The 19231-nt window shown below is 48.4% G+C and overlaps 1 protein-coding gene across 1 annotated transcript in view; it reads left to right on the forward strand.

Moving 5' to 3' along the window:
• The window catches only part of PlexA (plexin A), a 317233-nt gene that overhangs the window by 31900 nt on the left and 266102 nt on the right, over positions 1-19231 (forward strand). Inside the window, exon 2 of the mRNA XM_017898009.1 lies at positions 8195-9468. Within this exon, the coding sequence (XP_017753498.1) occupies positions 8296-9468 (1173 nt within the window). The 5' untranslated portion in view covers positions 8195-8295. The remainder of the gene's footprint in view (positions 1-8194; positions 9469-19231) is intronic.

The following is a 19231-nucleotide window of genomic DNA, read 5'->3' on the forward strand; positions in this document are numbered from 1 at the left end:
GTCCCTTCGAGATTCCCGAGGCGTTGGCGCGATCGCGTTTCGCCCGGCATCTGTGCCCCGGTACGATTCCTCTAACGAGCAATCCAGGGATCCGGAGCCGACGTTCTGGCCCGGTTTCAACATCGAATCGCTTCGAGGAACGACCTTGATTTCACGCAGGGTTCGACGAACCGACAGAGTTTCCTCCTCGACGTTCCTCGTTCGCCGTTCTCGAGTGGCCTTAATCGAGATCGGCCTCGTGGTATATCAGCCTGCCTGCTTCCGAGAGATCTAAATTCCTCCGAGCACGCTCCAGCAAATTCGGCGCCAGACCATTTCATACGCAATTCGGTAAAAGCGTATATACATCGAATTATCCTCGATCGTTTTAATCCTTTGCGGACGGGGTGGTTTTGTGTAAACCGTGGGATCGAGCCTGTTAGAGTTCTTCAACACTAGATTTACGGAAGGGTTCCTCCAATTATACGATGATGACAGATTTAGTTAACTTACTTCAATCCTTTGCACTCGACGACTTTTTCGTTACAGAAAAATAGTAATTCCAAGACTTTCTGTCATACAGTCGACGATATTTTTCAAATGGTAAATGAGAAATCATATGCAAATTAGGACGTAGAATTATTTTTCTTCGACATTACACACATCGCTAGGTAATTTTAAATTTGATATATCAATTAACGTCGATCTTTAGAATCTGATTAAATGGTGAGTGTCACCTCTCGAGTGCGAAAGGTTAAAACTGTTAATATAATATATAATTGTTTTTAAATTAAATTAATCGTTAAAAAAAGAAGCACGTGGTTTCCTTTACTTATCAATTTGACAGGTGTCCTTAGTAACAGGTATACAGATAGTGTCCGTAAAGCTAGTGTTAACCTCTTAGGCACGGCTGAATTTTGCGCGGGGCTGTTAATCTGTACGGCAGAGTTCAACGCGAATTACGTGTAAATGATACGGCAATGCAATGTGTGACGGATAATGCTGTTCTTTACACGAGTACATTGGAACGAAGTGTTTGATGATTAAATTATTGTGTTATTATTGTATGATGATTAACTATAGTGGCTCGTCGTACAGAAATATGACATCCGCGAAAACCACTATAGTGGCGCCTAGTGCCTAGGAGGTTAATTTAATAGATCACGCATAGTGGTATTACTTTTGTAATTCTTCATTACGAAGCACGTGTTAGCGGTTCAACGATTCTCTGGTCTCTGCGGTTACGTTAGAAAGAGTGAGGAAAAACAAAAGTCGTCCAAAATGCCAACTGTCCCCTAGATGTCACACCTATGTCTAGATACTAAATACTTCCAACGCAAGGATAGCGATTTGCAGTTACGTCGCGATAGTCATTCGAAACTATCAGTGCTCATTTCTGCTTAACCGTTTGAGTGCCACGGGTCATTATTGTTTCCCAATCGATATTTGCCAAGCGGCGCGATAGCGCTTGTCATATTCCGTGTCCAAAAATGCCGAGCGGCGCGATAGCGCTTCTCATATTCCGCGTTCACCAACCGAGCGCGCTGATTGTCAGCTTCGCAGCTCAGAGCGCTGGCACTTTTGGACACAAAATAGAAGAAGCGCGATCGCGCCGCTTGGCACTCAAACGGTTAACCCTTGGAGTGCGGACGACTTTCTGCCGAAGCGTTTCAGAGGGACTGTGCGTGCTTAACGCTGACGATCGCTATGGACGGAATACTTTTTGCTAGTGCGAGCCCTGTTGATTAACACGTTGAGTGCGGCGCCGATTTTGCTATACTTTCCGCTCAGGCGGCAGCTAACGAGCACTTGATGCCGAGCGCTCAATTATACCAAAGGGTATGGGCAGAAGATTACTTTGTTTCACTTTGTCGTTTGGACTATGAGAATGGTACAGCCAATGCGCAAATATACAAATTATAAACAGAAGATAATGGGGTGGGGAATGCCAGAAAGGCAAAAAGGCGATCACCAAGAAACGATCAGTCGAAAAAAGCCACGGAAGTGTAAAGATTTACTTTAGCAGAGGGAATTAAATTTTTACAGTATATTAATTATCATTGATAATTTAACCATTGACAATGCCAGTCTTACGCACCGATGATGATCAAACGAAAAATTCGCTGTCAGTCCCTAGAATCCACACCGTCCAAACGAAAAGTCTACTGTCAGTCCCTAGGGACTGACGCCGCCTGAACGGAAAGTTCACTGTCAGTCCCTAGGGATTGACGTAGCACTCAACGTGTTAACTGTTCAAGGTGCAACTAACAAGTTATTGTTGTAATTCCTTTACAGCAGGTTAAATAATAAAGAAACGTTATTTTCAAGCATCAATTAAATTTACAATATAACTTAATGCAAAAATAAGGAACAAAAAGGAAACAAAAATTAATAGTTTATTTGTTAATATTGTTGTACGTATATTATATTGTTATTACATTACTAATGATACTCAGAACAGACATACAAAAGAATAAACCCGTCCTCGCGTTTATTATTTGTTCCATCATTTGTCTTTTTTCACTGCCGCTGCTAAGAAACGCACATATATTTGTCTCACATAAAGTTACATGTAATACTATTACATGGAAGACCGAAAAAATTGAACAACGCATATATGCGTCCATAGCGCTCTGAGGGTTAAACGCGATTTTCGTTCATAGGGATGCTGGTAATAAGGATGTAGGATATTTTTTGACTTCCCCAGGCTAGAAGTCCCATTAGCGTCTGGAGGCCAGACGAGCCTGGGGAAGTTGGGTCCAGGCCATGTGAGGTAGCCTCGCGCAGCCCCGGGTTTCCCCATTGTTACCCGGGGGTGACGCGTCCGTGGGCACCTCTCGGTAAGGGTCCCTTCGGAGAGCCTAACCCGAAGGAGGAATCCCTTCCACCCCAGAGCCTTATATGGAGGGAGCTTTCTCCTCCTTCGGGGGAGGTCCTTGCCTTCCAGACGGGCTTAAAAGGGCCCGCTCTGGAAGATGGAGGAGGGTTTTGAGATAGTCATTAGAGAGTTGAGACCGAGAGTCGTGATTGCGAGAGTTACGCGTTATTGAGAGTCGAATCGAAAATACAGACTGCAGTGAATCTGAGTATTCCAAGGTACTCTCCAGCGAGTAGAGACCGTGTGACTCTACGAGGATAGTCCACGACTTAATTTGAGACATGCGGTCCTAGGGCTGCAACAGCGGATGCATAAGTATTCGTCCACTTATCGCAGTCGGCGTATGTATAGGGAAAAGAAAGTAAAGATATTTTAATTTTTGTTAAGGGGTTATCTTTTAGGAAATAATAATCAGTGAGACGGTGTAAAATTAGATCTTTATTAAACGGGCGAACGGTTAGAACTGGCCCGTCCGTTCGGAGCCACGCAGGTCAGCAACGTCTCCAGAAAACCGGCGACAAAAGACAAAAGACAAAACGCGGGGGAAGGGATCGCCCCCTCGCATCACTAGGACGTAGAGTTTATTTACTCCAACAATTTTACGTGCATCTTTCCTTTCTTTTCTCTGTACATACAACGACTGCGATAAATGTAAGAATGCTTATGCAACCGACTGTATGTGTTCCTCGGCCATAGCGACGTATTTACGTGGGGCACATTTATGAGTCCCTCGGCCCTATCATTTATTTCCGCCAAATGCATATACGAGCTCCTCGGCCAAACTGATGGTTTCCATCGAATGGCGGAATATATGCGACGGTCATCCGCAGAGGATTAAAATCTTGGCACCTTGGAGTCCAAGTACCCTTATCTCTCGCCGCAGACAGGTCCAAAGTCACCGAACCTAAATCTCGTAATACTCGCGATCGGGGTCGCTCGTTCGAGACACCTAGCCTTTAAAATTTCCAAATTTCATCGAATTTCGAGAAGTCCCGAGAAATTTCTTAGACCTCGTACCTAGTACTCGCGCTTATGGCATTTCGCCAGTCATCTCGAGATCAACGCGGGCTTAACTCGAAGCTATCGATTCGCGATAATGCATGGCAGCGTTATCGAGGGCACGCGTCGAGTCGCCTGAGCGTAGCCGTGCATCTCTCGGGAATGCGAGGAGCAATTGGCGACCAAGCCTCCTCCGTAGGTGGTGGGCGTCGAACACGCACTCCGACGCTACTCCAGGGCGGACGTTTGATATTCGGCTGTTAAATAATCCCGCGATACTCGACGAGTCGACGCGAGAGGTGATGCAAGCTGGAAGCTCCACGCGAACCTACAGCGAGGGCAGAAAGTCGACACCGATTACTAGGTTATCGGCATTTTTACCCTATCCGATTTCTCATCCGGCTACGAAACTCCGCGCAGCTTCTCGAAACCCGCGGGAAAAAGCTCCTTAAAAGTTTCTCGCGCGCATTCCGCGGATAGTGGGTCACCGTCGTGTTTTCAGCGGGGAACATCCCGTTTGCTGGTAAAACGACGCGAGAGATTCGCGATGTACGTACAACGGGCCCCGTGTAAATAAAAGTAAAACCCTTCTCTCCCTCTCTCTCTCTCTATCTCCTCTCTTTCTCCCTTTTTCGCTGGGCTGTTTCGTTCGTTCTCCCTCTTCGGCGTGTTTCCGTGGAAATGATGAAATATAGGCAGGCACGTAGGAAGCGTTATCGAGTGCATCGCGCGGAAGCACCCGTCAGCTTTCCATTAAAATAAATGTGCATATTAAAGCGCGCACTTTGTAATTAAAATTAACGCCGGCCATTTCTGCCGGAGGCTTTCGGCTTGCGCCGCGCAGAGATTACTCGGGTGTTCGAAGCGGGTGTATCGTCCGTGCAAACGTTTCCTTGTCCCACCCGTCTGTTCCTTGCGTTTCCGCGCCCACACGGTCAATCCCGATTAACCGGCCCGATTAATCCCGATTAATGGGCCGAGTGCCCGCGGAAGTAATGGCCGCTCGCGTTGCTTACCGTCCGTCTTGGGGTTTAATCAACGGGGACTAGCTCGAGCGGATATCTCGATGGGTGTTTTATTCACTCCGTGTTCCTCGTGCGTATGACTGGCCGATTATGACGGAAACACTCGTTGGGCAATCAAACGTAATTTCTCGCAGGTTCAACGGAAACGTACTGTGCAATTAAACGCGGATACTCTTGTGTCACTTTTTCTTTCCACCGAGGACTGCCGTGTTCCATTAAGATGGAAAGATAAGATTAACTCCTTCCTGTGTTTTGACGAGTCTGACTCGTGAAAAACGATTTGGGCCAAACGTGAATATCACGAGCCCGACACGTGACGAGGATTTTGGGCCAAACGTGAATATCACGAGCCAGACTCGTGAACGGTAGTATCCATAACGCACGGTCCACAACGATAGTTTCGCGTAAAACTGACTATATCACATTTCCCCGGATTTCGTCGGGCTAAATGGCACGAGAAGGGGTTAAGAATCGATACGTCGCGATTCAATTTTTCTCCAACCTTGAAATACGGTCAGAGGGACGAGGGTATCGTCGTAGTTTCTGCAAATAGGCTTCGGGAAACTCGTATCATTTATCTCTAGCTGACTTTCGTTGGCTCCAGTGTTCCACGAATCTTTCGTCGAGCGTCGTTGCTACGAATGGCATCTATGAACTATCTATCTTCTATTAGATACCGCTTCCGCGAACACAGTATGGAGCAAGCTTGTCCCGAACTCGCGTCTGTCTCACTCCGTTGAACCCGTCACGATCTCACGCGTGGCTCGGTTTCGGGACAAAGATCGGTGCCCCCCGTTTCCGGATTAATCCGTAGAAAGTCTCGTGCCGGTGGTCGCTGGGTTGCCCGGTAAACGCGCTAATTAAAGCGTCGTTTCACGGTTGTTTCATTTTCCCAGGCAGAGAAGTGGTCCCTGACGCGAGGGCAGCGCGGAGTGTTTTCCGTGGCGACGCGCGTGGCAGAATCGAGCGATAGCTCGGTGGAAATGGCGATCGGATCGGTGGTTAATTACGGTCTTAACCTACATACGAGGTGCGTGTGTCGCGGCGGGAATTCGCGGGGAAAGGCACGCGTGCGCCGATCAGATAGCGCTGAGGAAGAGGAGCGTCTCGACGCGCACCGCGACCATCTTTCCTTTCGATCTTCCTCGCGCGCGCGCGCGCGCACCAGCGGTCCTCGAGCAGTGCTCGTGCACGCGCATACCTGGATATCTCGCGATCCTTATCCGCTTGTCGGATAACCCGATCCTCTTTCCACCTTCCTTGCCACTCGGCCATTGCGTGCTTCGCGCCTGCCTCCAAATACTCTGCCTCCGTTCTTCTTCGCTTCTGAGACAGCCTCGGACGCTTTTTCGCGCGTCGAGAATCCGCTCGCGGGTAGGGAACTCGATTGTCGTATCGTAGTAGGTTACCTTTGCTTTTCGTTGGTCTACGCTTTGCGATTTCTCGCGTGTTCTCGGTGCAACGCTTTCTTTTTACCGGTGATTGTACCAGCGCGTGATTTCCAGTACTCCGAGTGTTAATTACGCGGTTATTACGCAGGTGGCAGCAGTGCTTCTGTATCGATATGGATCTTATCTGGTCTCCCGATCGATATTGTCCGTGGTTCGTTCGATTGTTATCTGAATTTTTGCAAACGTCACGCATTGTGCCCCTAGGTATACCTTTGCTTTTTTCCCCGAGCTGATGTACGATCAAAGTTTTACGCGCGTCACAGTTATCTCGAATGTCACGGAGAAAGTAGAATTTCACCGCGAATAAACGATCCAAGTAATTTCCGAATCCACGACCTTTCGATACGTCTGCTCACGACCCAGTCTCGAACGACCGGTAAAAAGGAGCTTTCGATCGAAACGCGAATGATCGGTGCAGCGTGGTCAATTACGATTCCGAGAGAGCGGGAAAAGAAACGGGGCAACGGACTATGGAGGCTGCGGAGTTGGACTCGTCGGCTCCGGCCATAAACTGGAATTGACGCGTTGCAGGAGGGAGACTCGACAGGCCGCGAGATGGGTGTTCGGAAAATAAGGAAAGTTTTTGTCGCGATTGAACGTTACCCTCCGTGGCGATAAGAAGGAACGAGCAGGAGGAACACCTTTTTCTTCCCGGCCGGTTCTGCATCCACTCTTCCTTTCCCCGGTATAGAAATTTTTTCTTCGTTCTCACGTATTTCTGCGCGTTCTGTGCAAAGTCAGGCGTTTCATTTCGTTAAGAGTAGTATGCGTTGGGGTTCCGATTCAAAGGCACCTGGTTTCCCTAGTCGATAAATTGTCAGAGCCCTCCCTTCGTTCTCTCTCCCTTCCTCTCCCTCCCTCTCTCTCGGCTGCATGCTTCTGCCCTCGCGTTCTCACCTCCGTGCCTTTTCTTTCCCGTTCAACGACTTTTAGGAAGTCCTACCGAGAACTTTGGAACGACGAGGCCTTTCCGATCGCGTGCTCGAGTAATTATCGCGGATAACGCGCCCCCCTTCACAGGGGTTGGTATTTTCTACGCGTTTTCATCGCGGAGTCTCTCCCCTGCTCTCGATATTTTCGTCAACCCAGGCGTTTCTCTTCTTTCCCATTCCCATTATTTACATTTTCGTCCTCGACCCCCCCTCGCGCGCGCGGATTACCCGTTCGACGAGTACTCGCGTGCAAGCACGCGTCAGATTCGCCTGGAGTTCGGAGAGATAATCGGGGCAATTATTCCACTGGTGGAAGGTGTGTCGTGTCCCGGGTGTCGTTGGTCCGGCGTTAACTCGCGATTAATGTAAAACAGCCGTATAGTCACGCTAAACGTCCTCCAGCTTTCGCGAAAATGCCGGTGCTTTTGATTTAACGTCGGTCTACGTCAAAAGACGTCTTTATACACTCCCGTATCCTCGTTTCACAACACGGCGCCGTTTTAAACTCGCGTAGCCGCTCTTTTTACACGAGGCAGGCGCTCTGGAACTACTGGAAAGTCGTTATCCCGTTCGGTTACACGCGCAAGCGATCGTTTAAACGTGGCTGGACGCGATAACGAGGAAGAAATTCCTAAACTTTGCATTCCGTTTCGTGGAAATTAATACCGCGACGGTCGCGTCTCCTTCTCTTCGCGAGTACAGCGTAAACTGGAGGAACGAGCCGGTACGCGTTACGCCGCGTTTCCAACCGGTCTATAAAATGCAAATGGCGCGCGCTACTAAAACTTCCGATCGACAATACGGTTCTCGCGTGCCGCGGAGTCTCTCGCGCGAACGGAAACGGGAGAAAGGGGAGAAAGGGGAGAAAGGGAGAGGGTGGAAAGGCAAAGGCAGCTGGAATGAACGTTTGTTGGGATTTTGTTTGTGCAGGTCTGGGCGAGGCTCGAGGAAGACGCCTCCGCGAGGATTGCCGGGCGCAGCGAAGGAGGAAGTGGCGAGGGATCGTGAGCGGTAGAAAGTAGAGTAGTAAGATGCTAGTCTTCCCGGGCAACGGCGAGGCACCGACGAGGATGGGATCGGTGCTGTCGCATCAACGACAACTTCGTCTGCTCCTGTCGATCCTGGTGCTGTTGTCTCCTCGGCTGCCGGTCCGATCGACGTCCGCCGACATAGTACAAAGGTTCCACGACCCGGAGGTGAAGCGAATGAACCATCTGGTCGTGGACAAGAACACCGGCCGGGTGTACGTGGGCGCGGTGAACCGGCTTTATCAGCTCTCGCCGGACTTGAATCTCGTTGTGAAGGAAATGACCGGGCCGAAAGGCGACTCGCCCGCTTGCTCCATGATCAACTGTCCCCGCGAAACGCCGACGCGGATGGTCGACAACGTGAACAAGGTGCTGGTGATCGACTACACGACCACCAGGTTGATCTCGTGCGGAAGCCTGTTCCAGGGCACCTGCAGGGTACGAAATCTGCAGAATATATCGGACGTGGTGCAAGAAGTGCAGGAGGCGGTGGTGGCGAACAACGCTACCGCCTCGACGGTCGCGTTCATCGCGCCGGGGCCCCCGAATCCGCCCGTTTCTCAAGTCATGTACGTGGGCGTCACTTATACCGGCAACTCGCCCTACCGATCCGAGGTGCCCGCGGTCAGCTCCAGATCGTTGGACAAGGACAAGATGCTGAACATCGCGGAATCCGCTGTCACCACGGGCACCAGGATGTACGTGAACTCGTTGTCGCGCGAGAGATACCCTATCAACTACGTGTACGGGATCAGCAGCGGCGGTTTCAGCTACTTCATGACCACGCAGATGAAGAACAGCATGACGGCGGTGTTCATATCGAAGCTGGTCAGGGTTTGCCACGACGACGAGCATTACTACTCGTACACCGAGATACCGATCAATTGCACCAACAACGGCACCTACTACAACCTGGTCCAGGCCGCGTACGTGGGCAAGGCCGGCTCGGTTCTCGCCGTCGATTTGGGCATCACGGCCCAGGACGACGTGTTGTTCGCCGTTTTCGCCGAGAGCAACAGCACCAGCAGCGACGAACCCAAGGAACATTCCGCGCTCTGCGTGTACTCGTTGAAGGCTATTCGCAGGAAGTTCATGACCAATATACAGAAGTGCTTCAGAGGCGAGGGTCACCGGGGACTGGAATACATCTCTCCGGGTCACGTTTGCATCTTAACGGTGAGTCAATTCTTTCTCTCTCGCCTTTGTCCCATCTTCTCGCGATCCCTCCGCGTCTTTCGCTCGCCGATGTCTCTCGGCCAGACTTGGCACGCTCGACCGACCGCTAAACCGATCTTCCGCCAGCCGGATTGCTTCTCCTTTTCCTCCGCGTTTCTCCGTTTAAACGGAACCATCCTGCGCGAAACCGCGGCGTCCGACCTTCGCGGAGCGGAGAACGCGGACGATCGAAAGAGCGAGGGAAAGCGAATCGGAGGATGAAAGCCGAATCGCGATCAAAGTCGAGGCAGCCGAGTTCTCGAGTACACTCTCGGATAAAAAGGTCGCATACGCGTGCCGCCATCGACCCCTCAACGATTCTCAACGTCCGTGATTCTCTAAATTACCCGATCCTGGCACACGAACCTTACTTTGCGGCACGAGGAATTTCCGAGCTTATTCCAATACCATTAATCGAGATTAACCGAGAAAACAACGTAACGGATATATTAACGACGAGCATTAGGAAGACAAGCATTAGGGGCTAATAGAAATTCGATAGACCGCAGATTTTATCTCTCTCGATCTAATCGTATACAGCTTTATCGAATACATCTCGCGATGCATTTTTAAACCGGTCTGCTAACTCGCTAGACGATTTCGTATCGCGTTTAAATCGGGCAAGCGGGGGCTAGCTCGCTCGGTCCAAAAGCGGAATGTTCTCGCGTGAAAAGTACTCTTTGCATGTTGGCCGCGCTTTTATCGAATCGAGATAGCCGGTATACTAATTTAGCCTCGAACTTACACGATCTTCGCTTATTTCCATCTCCCCTACGTCCTACGTAAAGACTCGTTACGTAAGAGCAGAAATTACACCCCTTTCGGTGGCGAATATATATCTCGTACAGGAAAGAAATATGAAGAAATATTTCCCAACATCCATCCCCATCTCGATAAATCGGAAATTAAATCGTAAGTCTGTCCCAGGGTCTCTGTACCCCGTCAGCCGATGTTTACGCGCAAATAGAGGAATTAAATATTAATTACGCGAGAAATTTCGTGAATCGGGGAACTGGGGATTGGCGTGCTATTTTTCGGCCACGAATTGCGAACATGAGTGACGGCAAATGGATTTTCCCCCTAAGTTACACCATATTCGCGTATTTTCATCTCCCCTACGTCCTACGTAAAGACTCGTTACGTAAGAGCAGAAATTACATCCCTTTCTGTGGCGAATATATATCTCGTACAGGAAAGAAATATGGAGAAATATTTCCCAACATCCATCCCCATCTCGATAAATTGGAAATTAAATCGTAAGTCTGTCCCAGGGTCTCTGTACCCCGTCAGCCGATGTTCACGCGCAGTACGAAAGAAATATGGAGAAATATTTCCCAACATCCATCCCCATCTCGATAAATCGGAAATTAAATCGTAAGTCTGTCCCAGGGTCTCTGTACCCCGTCAGCCGATGTTCACGCGCAGTTAGACGAATAAAATATTAATTACGCGAGAAATTTCGAGAATCGGGGATCGAGGCGCTATCTTTCGGCCACGAATGGCGAGCATGAGCGACGGGAAATGGATTTTCCCGTTTACGGGGCCCCCGGTACAGTGGCGCAGGTACGATAACGGTGCGGCGTTTGGTCGTCCATCGGTGTCGATTTGCATTCGGGAACGTACGTTTGCTTTACTGGCAGCCGGGTAATCGGTAAACCGGCATCGGGCCTGTTATCGCGTGACAGCGCCGCATGGGGGCGCTCAAAGAACCCCCTAGGAAAGAAACACGAGAACAGGGCGCGTGCTTTCTTGCTCGATTTTACACGTGCACCCACGATCGGTTCGTGCGGCGACGTTACAACGTCGGCTGAATGATCGTTTCTCATTTACATAGGGTCGAATATAAAGTAAACTTTTGCACTGTGCCCGGGTACACGTCGCGCGTTGTTGTTCAATTCGTACGTATCTTGTTGCAACACCGACGACCGGCTTAACGTGTACGCGCCCGGTGCTACAGCCGAGATTTAAACCGATTACCGTTTGATCGTTAGGACGATAGCGTGGATTTTGTTATCGATTTTTACTCCGTGTTCCGCTTCTTCCTTTTTTCCCTATTTATTTCGGCACTCTCCGTTTGTTTCTGGTTGGCTTGTAACGGGCGCACGCTAGCCGGAGAGCTACCCGTTGTTCGAACAAACGCGTACATCGAGTCGACGTTGTTCCACCGATGTTCCACCTATGGGGGGGTTGGCATCGACCGAATCCCGGTCTTCGAGTAATTAGGTGCGCGGAAAATTATTTTTCCGACTGGTGCAGTCCTAGTCGATCAGAGATTTACCATATGTACCCTTTCTCCTAAATATGCGATACGGAGTATATGTTTACGTAGGGTTAACCCTTTCGCGATGGCGCACGTGTACCCCATATTTCGTCACTTTTCATCTTGTCGCGATTGACCATACTTTGCCACCATTTTCTGCGTGGCCTGATTCCTGTATTAACTTTATTTTTAATAATATAATTATCATTTGCCGCTGTAAACCAATAAATGACTGTCGTATATATACAACACCCATCGCGAAAGGGTTAATGCTAGATTAACCCTATGCTGACAGAGATCTGCGCGTTTAATAAACAACGACTTCTTTTTAATAACAAAACAGATTTATTTAACTAAAATATTGAACTATGTTTCTGTTGGTACTTTTAGTGTGGGATATTAATATATTTGATGAATTACTTTGAATTACCACTCTCGTCCATACAATTCTTGCACGTGGACATGCACCCCTCCGTCTGCATTTCAGATGTTACCCTAAACGTCTAAGCCGGACCCGATACCGCTCTTAACGCTATGGCGTCCACTCGTCTAAACGGGATTCTTTCGTTTGGCGAATTTTTTACTCATTATTTGCCATAATCATCATGATACCAACGTGATGCCACCGGACGGCATAGTGTTAACCCTTTGCACTCGATAGGCGCCTCTCAGTCGCCGTTTAATCAGATTCCAAAGATGGATGTTAATTAATATATCAAATTTACAATTACCCAACGATGCGTGAAATATTAAAGTAAAATAATTTCACGTCTTAAATCGCATACGATTTCTTATTTACCGTTTCAAAAATATCCTCCACCTTAAGGCAGAAAATGATTATTTTCCTGTAACGACGAAATCGTCGATCGCAAAGGGTTAACACCGTTTCCTTTGCTAGACTCCTTCCCAGCTCACGATACCGCATATTCTTCGTTTCTTCGTAAGTCGAACGATGGTTGGAAAGCCGACATTTTGTCGTAGAGAAAAACGTACACGTTATCGCAACGTGCAAAGAACGCAATCCCGAGAAGGCCGATCGGAATCGAATTAGACGGTGTATAATCTAGCTCACGTAGACCAAGTATACCCGGAGTCGATGATTCCTGAATGGTTGCCAGGTAGGAAAACCTCTCGCAGAAGGCCACGACTCGTCCTCGCGGTCCATTACGAACGTAAATCAATTGGCCGCGTCTCCGAGTGAGGCTCTCGTATTTACGTAACAGGTGGTAGTATCGATGCAATTGAAATCCTCCATTATGACTAGCTGGGAGCCTCGAGGTGTCATCTGCCCTTCTCTCTTCGAACGATCTTTTCTTCGCGATTCTTCATCGAGATCCATCTTCTCGAAAATTTCCGCGAGACGTTTGAAGATGTTTGGTGAAAAGCAGTAGGTCGAGAGAGTAGCCCGAGGTTGGTTTACTCGCGGCGCTAGTGCGCTTGTCTGGGGTATCATGGCGGCCGGCGTGGAAAAGGGGTGCGTTTCAAAAATAGAATCGCGCGAATACGGATCGATGAGTTTTTCCAGCACGAAGTGCGACAGACACGCGAGTGTTCTCGCGTCATAAGGCGTAATGTCAAAGGTTCCCACGAGTGACTCATAATAAAACGCTTGCATCGTTTATTACCGAGGGTAGAGGGAGGTGGATAGGTTGGAAGCGAAGCCTCTCGTCCTGCGACATTTTCGGCAGCGATTTTCCGGAGGAAAACTCGGCTGGATAGTGGAAAACGTTTATTCAAATTTTCCCTGGACTATCCACCTTCTTCCCCTTATTCCTCCTTCTTCGTTTGCTTTTCAGGCGTCTTTTCTTTCCTCTGTTTCGTTCGTTGCTGTTTCGAGTCTATTTTCTTAACCTTCTTCCTCCTCGTTTTCTTCCCCCCTGTTTTTTCCTTTTTTCTTTCCTCCCCCTCTCGTGCCCGGCGAGAAAGTATGCGGGGGGAACACAAAGGATCTGTTCACGTACGTAGGGCGAGAAAAAGGCAGAACCTGCGACGGGAAAGCCGGAGAGAAGAGTCGGCTGCCGGAGATAAGGACGACCATAAAGGAGATAAAGATTGTTTGTTTGGTCCGGCCGACAACCGGGCTGCCGTGGGACAGTGCCTCCTTTTTGTTCGCCTTCTCTTCGGCTTCGTTCCTTCTGGTCAAACCACGGATCGCTCCGTTTTCTACTCTCTCCCTTTTTTTCTTTTTTCTTTTCTCTTTCTCCTCCCCAACTGCTTCTTGCCTCGCTGCGAGGCTGGTTTTAATCATTACGTATTCCATTCAGAATTTTTCCTCGTGCATTATTTAGCTGGAACTTGGTCCGAGGAAAACTTGGCCGGGTTGCTTCCGATTTTCATGCTACTTTTGGTCTTTATTAAATTCTTTATTAAAGAAGCAGGAAGGTGGGAATACGAATGGAGATGTGTGGTTGTATATCAGGCGTGCTCCGAATGAAATGCCTTTAATTTCTCGAAGGTACAGGAACGCGAGTGTATCGACTGCTGGGAGGACCAAGGAATTGTTCGTTTCGAGGATGGGTATTCCGGGGAAAAAGACAATGCCAGGAGCGAAGCGCGGAATGGTCGGGGAGAAAATCGAGAGGAATACCGGTAATGGAAAAGAATGACAAAGAGGCGGGAAAATGAGGCGAAAAGGGAACGGGAAAACGGAGGCTGCAGTGGGCGAAGATACAACGAAAGATGTTATCGAGGGAAAATAACCTTCAATTTCCTAGGATACCCTAGAATTGCGCGGGGCAAATGATAGAAATCCGAGGTGCTGCGAAGTCGAGCGATAAAGTTGCTCGCGTAAAAATACGGGAGACGTTGCGGGCGAGTTTACGCGCGAATTTACAGGGAAATTTACACGCGGCGGCGTATCCAGTCGATTCGCCGCGAGTTTTTCCAGAAGCGGGCAAAGACAGGCGAAAGCACGTGTTCGTTTTAGAAAGGGAACTAGCGATACACCCGGTTATCTCGGTAACTCGATAAGAAATTATCTCCCGCACAGTGTCAGCCTTTGTGGTCGTAAAAGATAACGAATCACGCCTCGTTAAGCTATCGGTTTCCGTCTTAATAACGGCTGAAACTCGTGAAACATCCGAACGGAATATACGCCATTTTCACCACGATCCTCTTCTTCAGTCGCTCCTGCTTCGCCCGAACCTTTCTTAACGCGTTGACTATTAGACCACTATATTATTAGGCCATTAGTAGAAATATATAATTAGAGTAAATATCGATACCGATAAATTTTAAATGGTATACCATAGTTGCTATAATGGTTTGAAGAAATCAACGCCATACGGAACATGCAAAAATTATTTTATTTATACAAAGAAAAGGTAAACCAAGAGAGTTGCGCTAATGAATATTGCCATACAACGGCGTTCCAGTCGACTGTAACAAATATATATTAGTATAAGAAATTGTAAAAAATAAATTTTTTTATTAACACTGGAACTATCGATCGTTAATGGGTACCCAACTATAACCTGCACGGATTATAGTAATTTCAGCGATACGATGAATACGAGTGAATATATTGATTACAATTCTTTTTTAATACGAGTTGATACCAATTTTGTTGTTAAAGCAGGTGTATGTGTTCGGTGATTGTAAAAAGGAAAATTCTGAGACCAGTCATTTTGACTAGATTGGTAGTTCTAGTGTTAAGAAATTTGATTTACAATTATTTATTTACAATGTTTTCGAAAAATGAATACAAAATAGAAAATAGATCGAAGAAAAAAAAAATCAATTGGAGATAGGAATCGAACCCCGGACCTGCATCATAGGGAATTTTCGGGTGTCGATAGTAGGCCACAACGCAACTCGAAAACCATTTGAAATTAATCTAGATACGGAAGTAACAAAATTTTAATCGTAAATATCTCAAAAACTATCGAGTAGTTGCCTCTATAGTCTACAAACCAAGCAAAGTTTCAACTAAATCGGTGACCCGAAGGACTTGCACTCTCCTTGTGACTCACATCCTTGCTACCTTCGATAGTCGGGAGATTAGAACGAGTCTAGGGAACGAACAATCGAGCTGCAGTCTCGTCTTTGGTCGATTCGAGCAAGAAAATCGCTTTTTCCTCTCGATGCGGGCATTTTTTCACGACAGGTCGATCAGATAGGATCTAGCCAGGGGTTGGATCATTTTTTCGTTCGTCGCACCTCATTGATCCTCGTTGAACCATAAAAAGGCCATCAAGCGGCGTGAAAAAGGTAGTCCGTCGATTAGCTCCAATTAGGACCGTCCGTGTCGACGAGTTTCGTGATCCCGCTTAATCGGCTTGCAAAAAATCGCCATATCGCCAAGAATATCTAGAGCCAAACCGACTCGCACACTTTGCGTTTTTACGCCGAGGCGCCGTTAAAAGGATCGCGTTTTTCCCGACAAAGCGTCTTTGACTTTGAATTTTTTCCCAACCGTTTCGCTCTCGAGCCTCGATTTTTCGAATACTCCAGCTCCGGGCGTAATTCACCGGAAGAAAGATCGGCTTGGGAAGGTCGCGAAGTCGAAGATCGATCGATCTCGTCGCAGCGACGTCTTTTCCTCGTTCGATTCTTCTTCCTTCCATTTTCCTCCCATTTTCTTCCCATTTCTCTCGCATTTTCCTCTACGACGTAGATGGCAGGCGAATAAAATCGGGCGATGGTCGGTTTCACCCTTGGCTCGAAAGAGAATAGGACACGGTCAGCTCGATCGATTCTCCATGCTCGGATCCAGGGAATCTCGAGAGACGCGGAAAACGAGATCGTTCGTCGATGCCACGCATCTCGCGGTTTTTCTTCGGTTAATTATCGTTACGCCGCAATTCTCTATGCAATACTCTGTCTGGTAGCTGAAAAGCGGTGGATGGGTAACGCGCGTGACCGATTCGAGCGGAATAGCAGCGGATTACGGCTGCGTTCTGGATTAATCGTAAATCGTTGCGAGAACCGTTCTCTCGCGAGGAAATCGTGGGAAGAAGGAATAAATATTCTTCGTCGCGGAAAGAAGGTGTAGGGGGTCCTCCCCCACTGTTGTTGCATGCCGACTGGTCGCAGGTATCCTCTTATGGCGGTGGTGCTAGAAGAGACGAAAGGAAAAAGAAGGGATGAAGTTCGTGCTGGGCCTGCTAGTGAACTCATCTGTAAAGTTACCTAGCAGGTCCTGGCTTAGACTAGGATATTATTGGAAAGTTTGGAAATTCTATATATAAGAAACAGAGGATTTTACAGACGACTTGCATCCTTAACCCCTTATCTTACGATTTAACCCTTTGCACTCGACGATTTTTTGGCTAAAGAAGAGTACGAGTTCGAAGATTTTCTGCTCTAAAGCTGACGATATTTTTCTGAGCAGTAAATTAGAAACAGTATAATAATTGACACGTAGAATTATTTGATTTCGATACCTCGCACGTTGTTACATTATCTTAAATTTAACATATAAATTAATATCCATCTTCGAAATTTTATCAAATGCCGACTGAAGGGCGCTTCTCGAGCGCAAAGGGTTAAGATTGCATCCCAAATTCCAAAACGTAAACAGAACTGCCGAGCCTTCGATGTACCACGAGTCAGGCTCGTGATAATCAGTTTTGGCTCGAAAACTTGATCACGAGCCTCGCACGTGCTTCTGGGCCAAAGGGTCAAACCTCCTTGAACCTAGAATCATTAGTAAGGTAACCTAGCAGGCCCTGTGTTAGGCAAGGACACAATTGGAAGGTTGGGAAGTCATATGTATAGGAAATGGAGGTTTTCCGAGGACTCGTGACAAAATCCTCGAACCTCCTTGAAATCCGAATCCATTTAGTGGCGAGGGTAACGGGCAGCGTCGTTAGAGCCGAAGTCGCCTAAATAAGAGCCAAGTAAACGCTACAACGCGGTCATCCTCCGTACTTGCTGCGCTGATAACTCGCCGCCATTTTTAGTACTTCTATTTTCTTAAACCATCCCCATTTTACCGCGCTCGAAATGATCCGAGCGATGGTAAGAGTAATCACTCGCCGAGGAGCGTACGCTCCACGCGTACCCACCCGCCACCCTCCCATTAGACACGTTGGAACCGTTCGACTCCGCGTTCTTACCCCGTTACCGTCGACATTCGCGTGGAACGTGCGAACCGCCATCCCTATCCTGCACCGTTTGTTCGGAAGGTAACTGTAACGAAAACGCAAGCGTTACTCCGCAAATACCTATCGTAAAGGAGAAACGTGCGCGTCGGAGACCCCCCGCGACCGTGGGGTGCCGTGTACGTCGGGGGTGGTTGAGGCACGTCGCCATACGGGGGAAGAGATTGCATTTTTATACGGGTCTGCGTGGAATGCATCGGGGCGTGCACTGATTACGAGCCGGGCCATTCTTTTCATCGACAGATTCGCAGTTTCGTTCTTTGAGCCGCGGACTATCGGTGTTCGCGCGACCGACACCGAGCCGAAAAGGGGAATTGGAAGAGTAGAAACGGCAGTAGAGGGTTGGAGGAATCACGGGGCTCTGTAACCTCTGCCGTTGGCATGTGCAAAAACTGCCGGACAATGGAGAGCTGTAGCTAACCCGAAAAACTGAACGGCCAGCGCCGTTGGAGAAAGGACAGAGGGGGGTGGCGGAGGATATAGAGGAGAGAAATGGTGGACACGGTCGCAAGAGGGTGTGTTGGCGAGGGTCGGCTGCACGCGTGGGTGGGTGTGCGTCTCTGCAGCTCGAATTCAATTTTTTCGTGACAAAAGGATGGCGGAAACGGCCGGAACGGGGCTGTACACTGCGGAAGGAAGGAACGGGGTGGAACGGAAGCGGAGATTCGAAGCGCGTGGTGGGGGTGGCTGCGTCGCGTTCAAGGAAAATCCCATTCGTGCAAATTGGATGGTCCCGCTTCGACCGAGGAGAGCCTCGCAATTAAAAAGTTTCGAACCGCGGGAAAAAGGTCGCGACCTCCTCTCGTATCACCGAGATTGCGCGAAATATTTTTCCTCGTTACTACCCTCTCTGTCCTATATTTGTCTCTTCCCCGCGATCACGTAAGGTATAAACGTGCAGAGTTCCTCTTCCTCGTCGCGAACCGAGAATCTGTTCTTTCGAGGACTCGATGTCGTCGGAGACATCGATAACCGAGTGCGGATTCACCCTGGTCGAAAATTAAATTTATCATCCGCGTAGTCACCTCGGGTTCCGCGAAGCTCGCTCCGACGAGCGGTACATTAATCATCCCTCCTCGATATCGTTTCGCGTGCTGGCGATTTTTCGAAGCCACCCTCAAACGTTATCTACTTTTTCGCCTCGCGACTAATCGTTGCTCGAGAGCCTCTCGATTTTCCTTTTATCGTTTAGAATTTAAAACGTCGTCGCTCGCTTCTGTTTCTCTTTTCCCTCGTTTCCGATTTCGTCTTCCTTTTTTCCGGTCTCGCCCTTCTCCGCTGGGGAAAATGGGGCGCGGCATCGGGGTAGTTTCTCTCTCTCTCTCTCTCTCTCTCTCTCTCTCTCTCTCTCGATGATCGA

Source organism: Eufriesea mexicana, unplaced genomic scaffold (genome assembly GCF_001483705.2).
Source record: "Eufriesea mexicana isolate 0111107269 unplaced genomic scaffold, ASM148370v2 scaffold605, whole genome shotgun sequence".
In the NCBI taxonomy this organism is placed as follows: domain Eukaryota; kingdom Metazoa; phylum Arthropoda; class Insecta; order Hymenoptera; family Apidae; genus Eufriesea; species Eufriesea mexicana.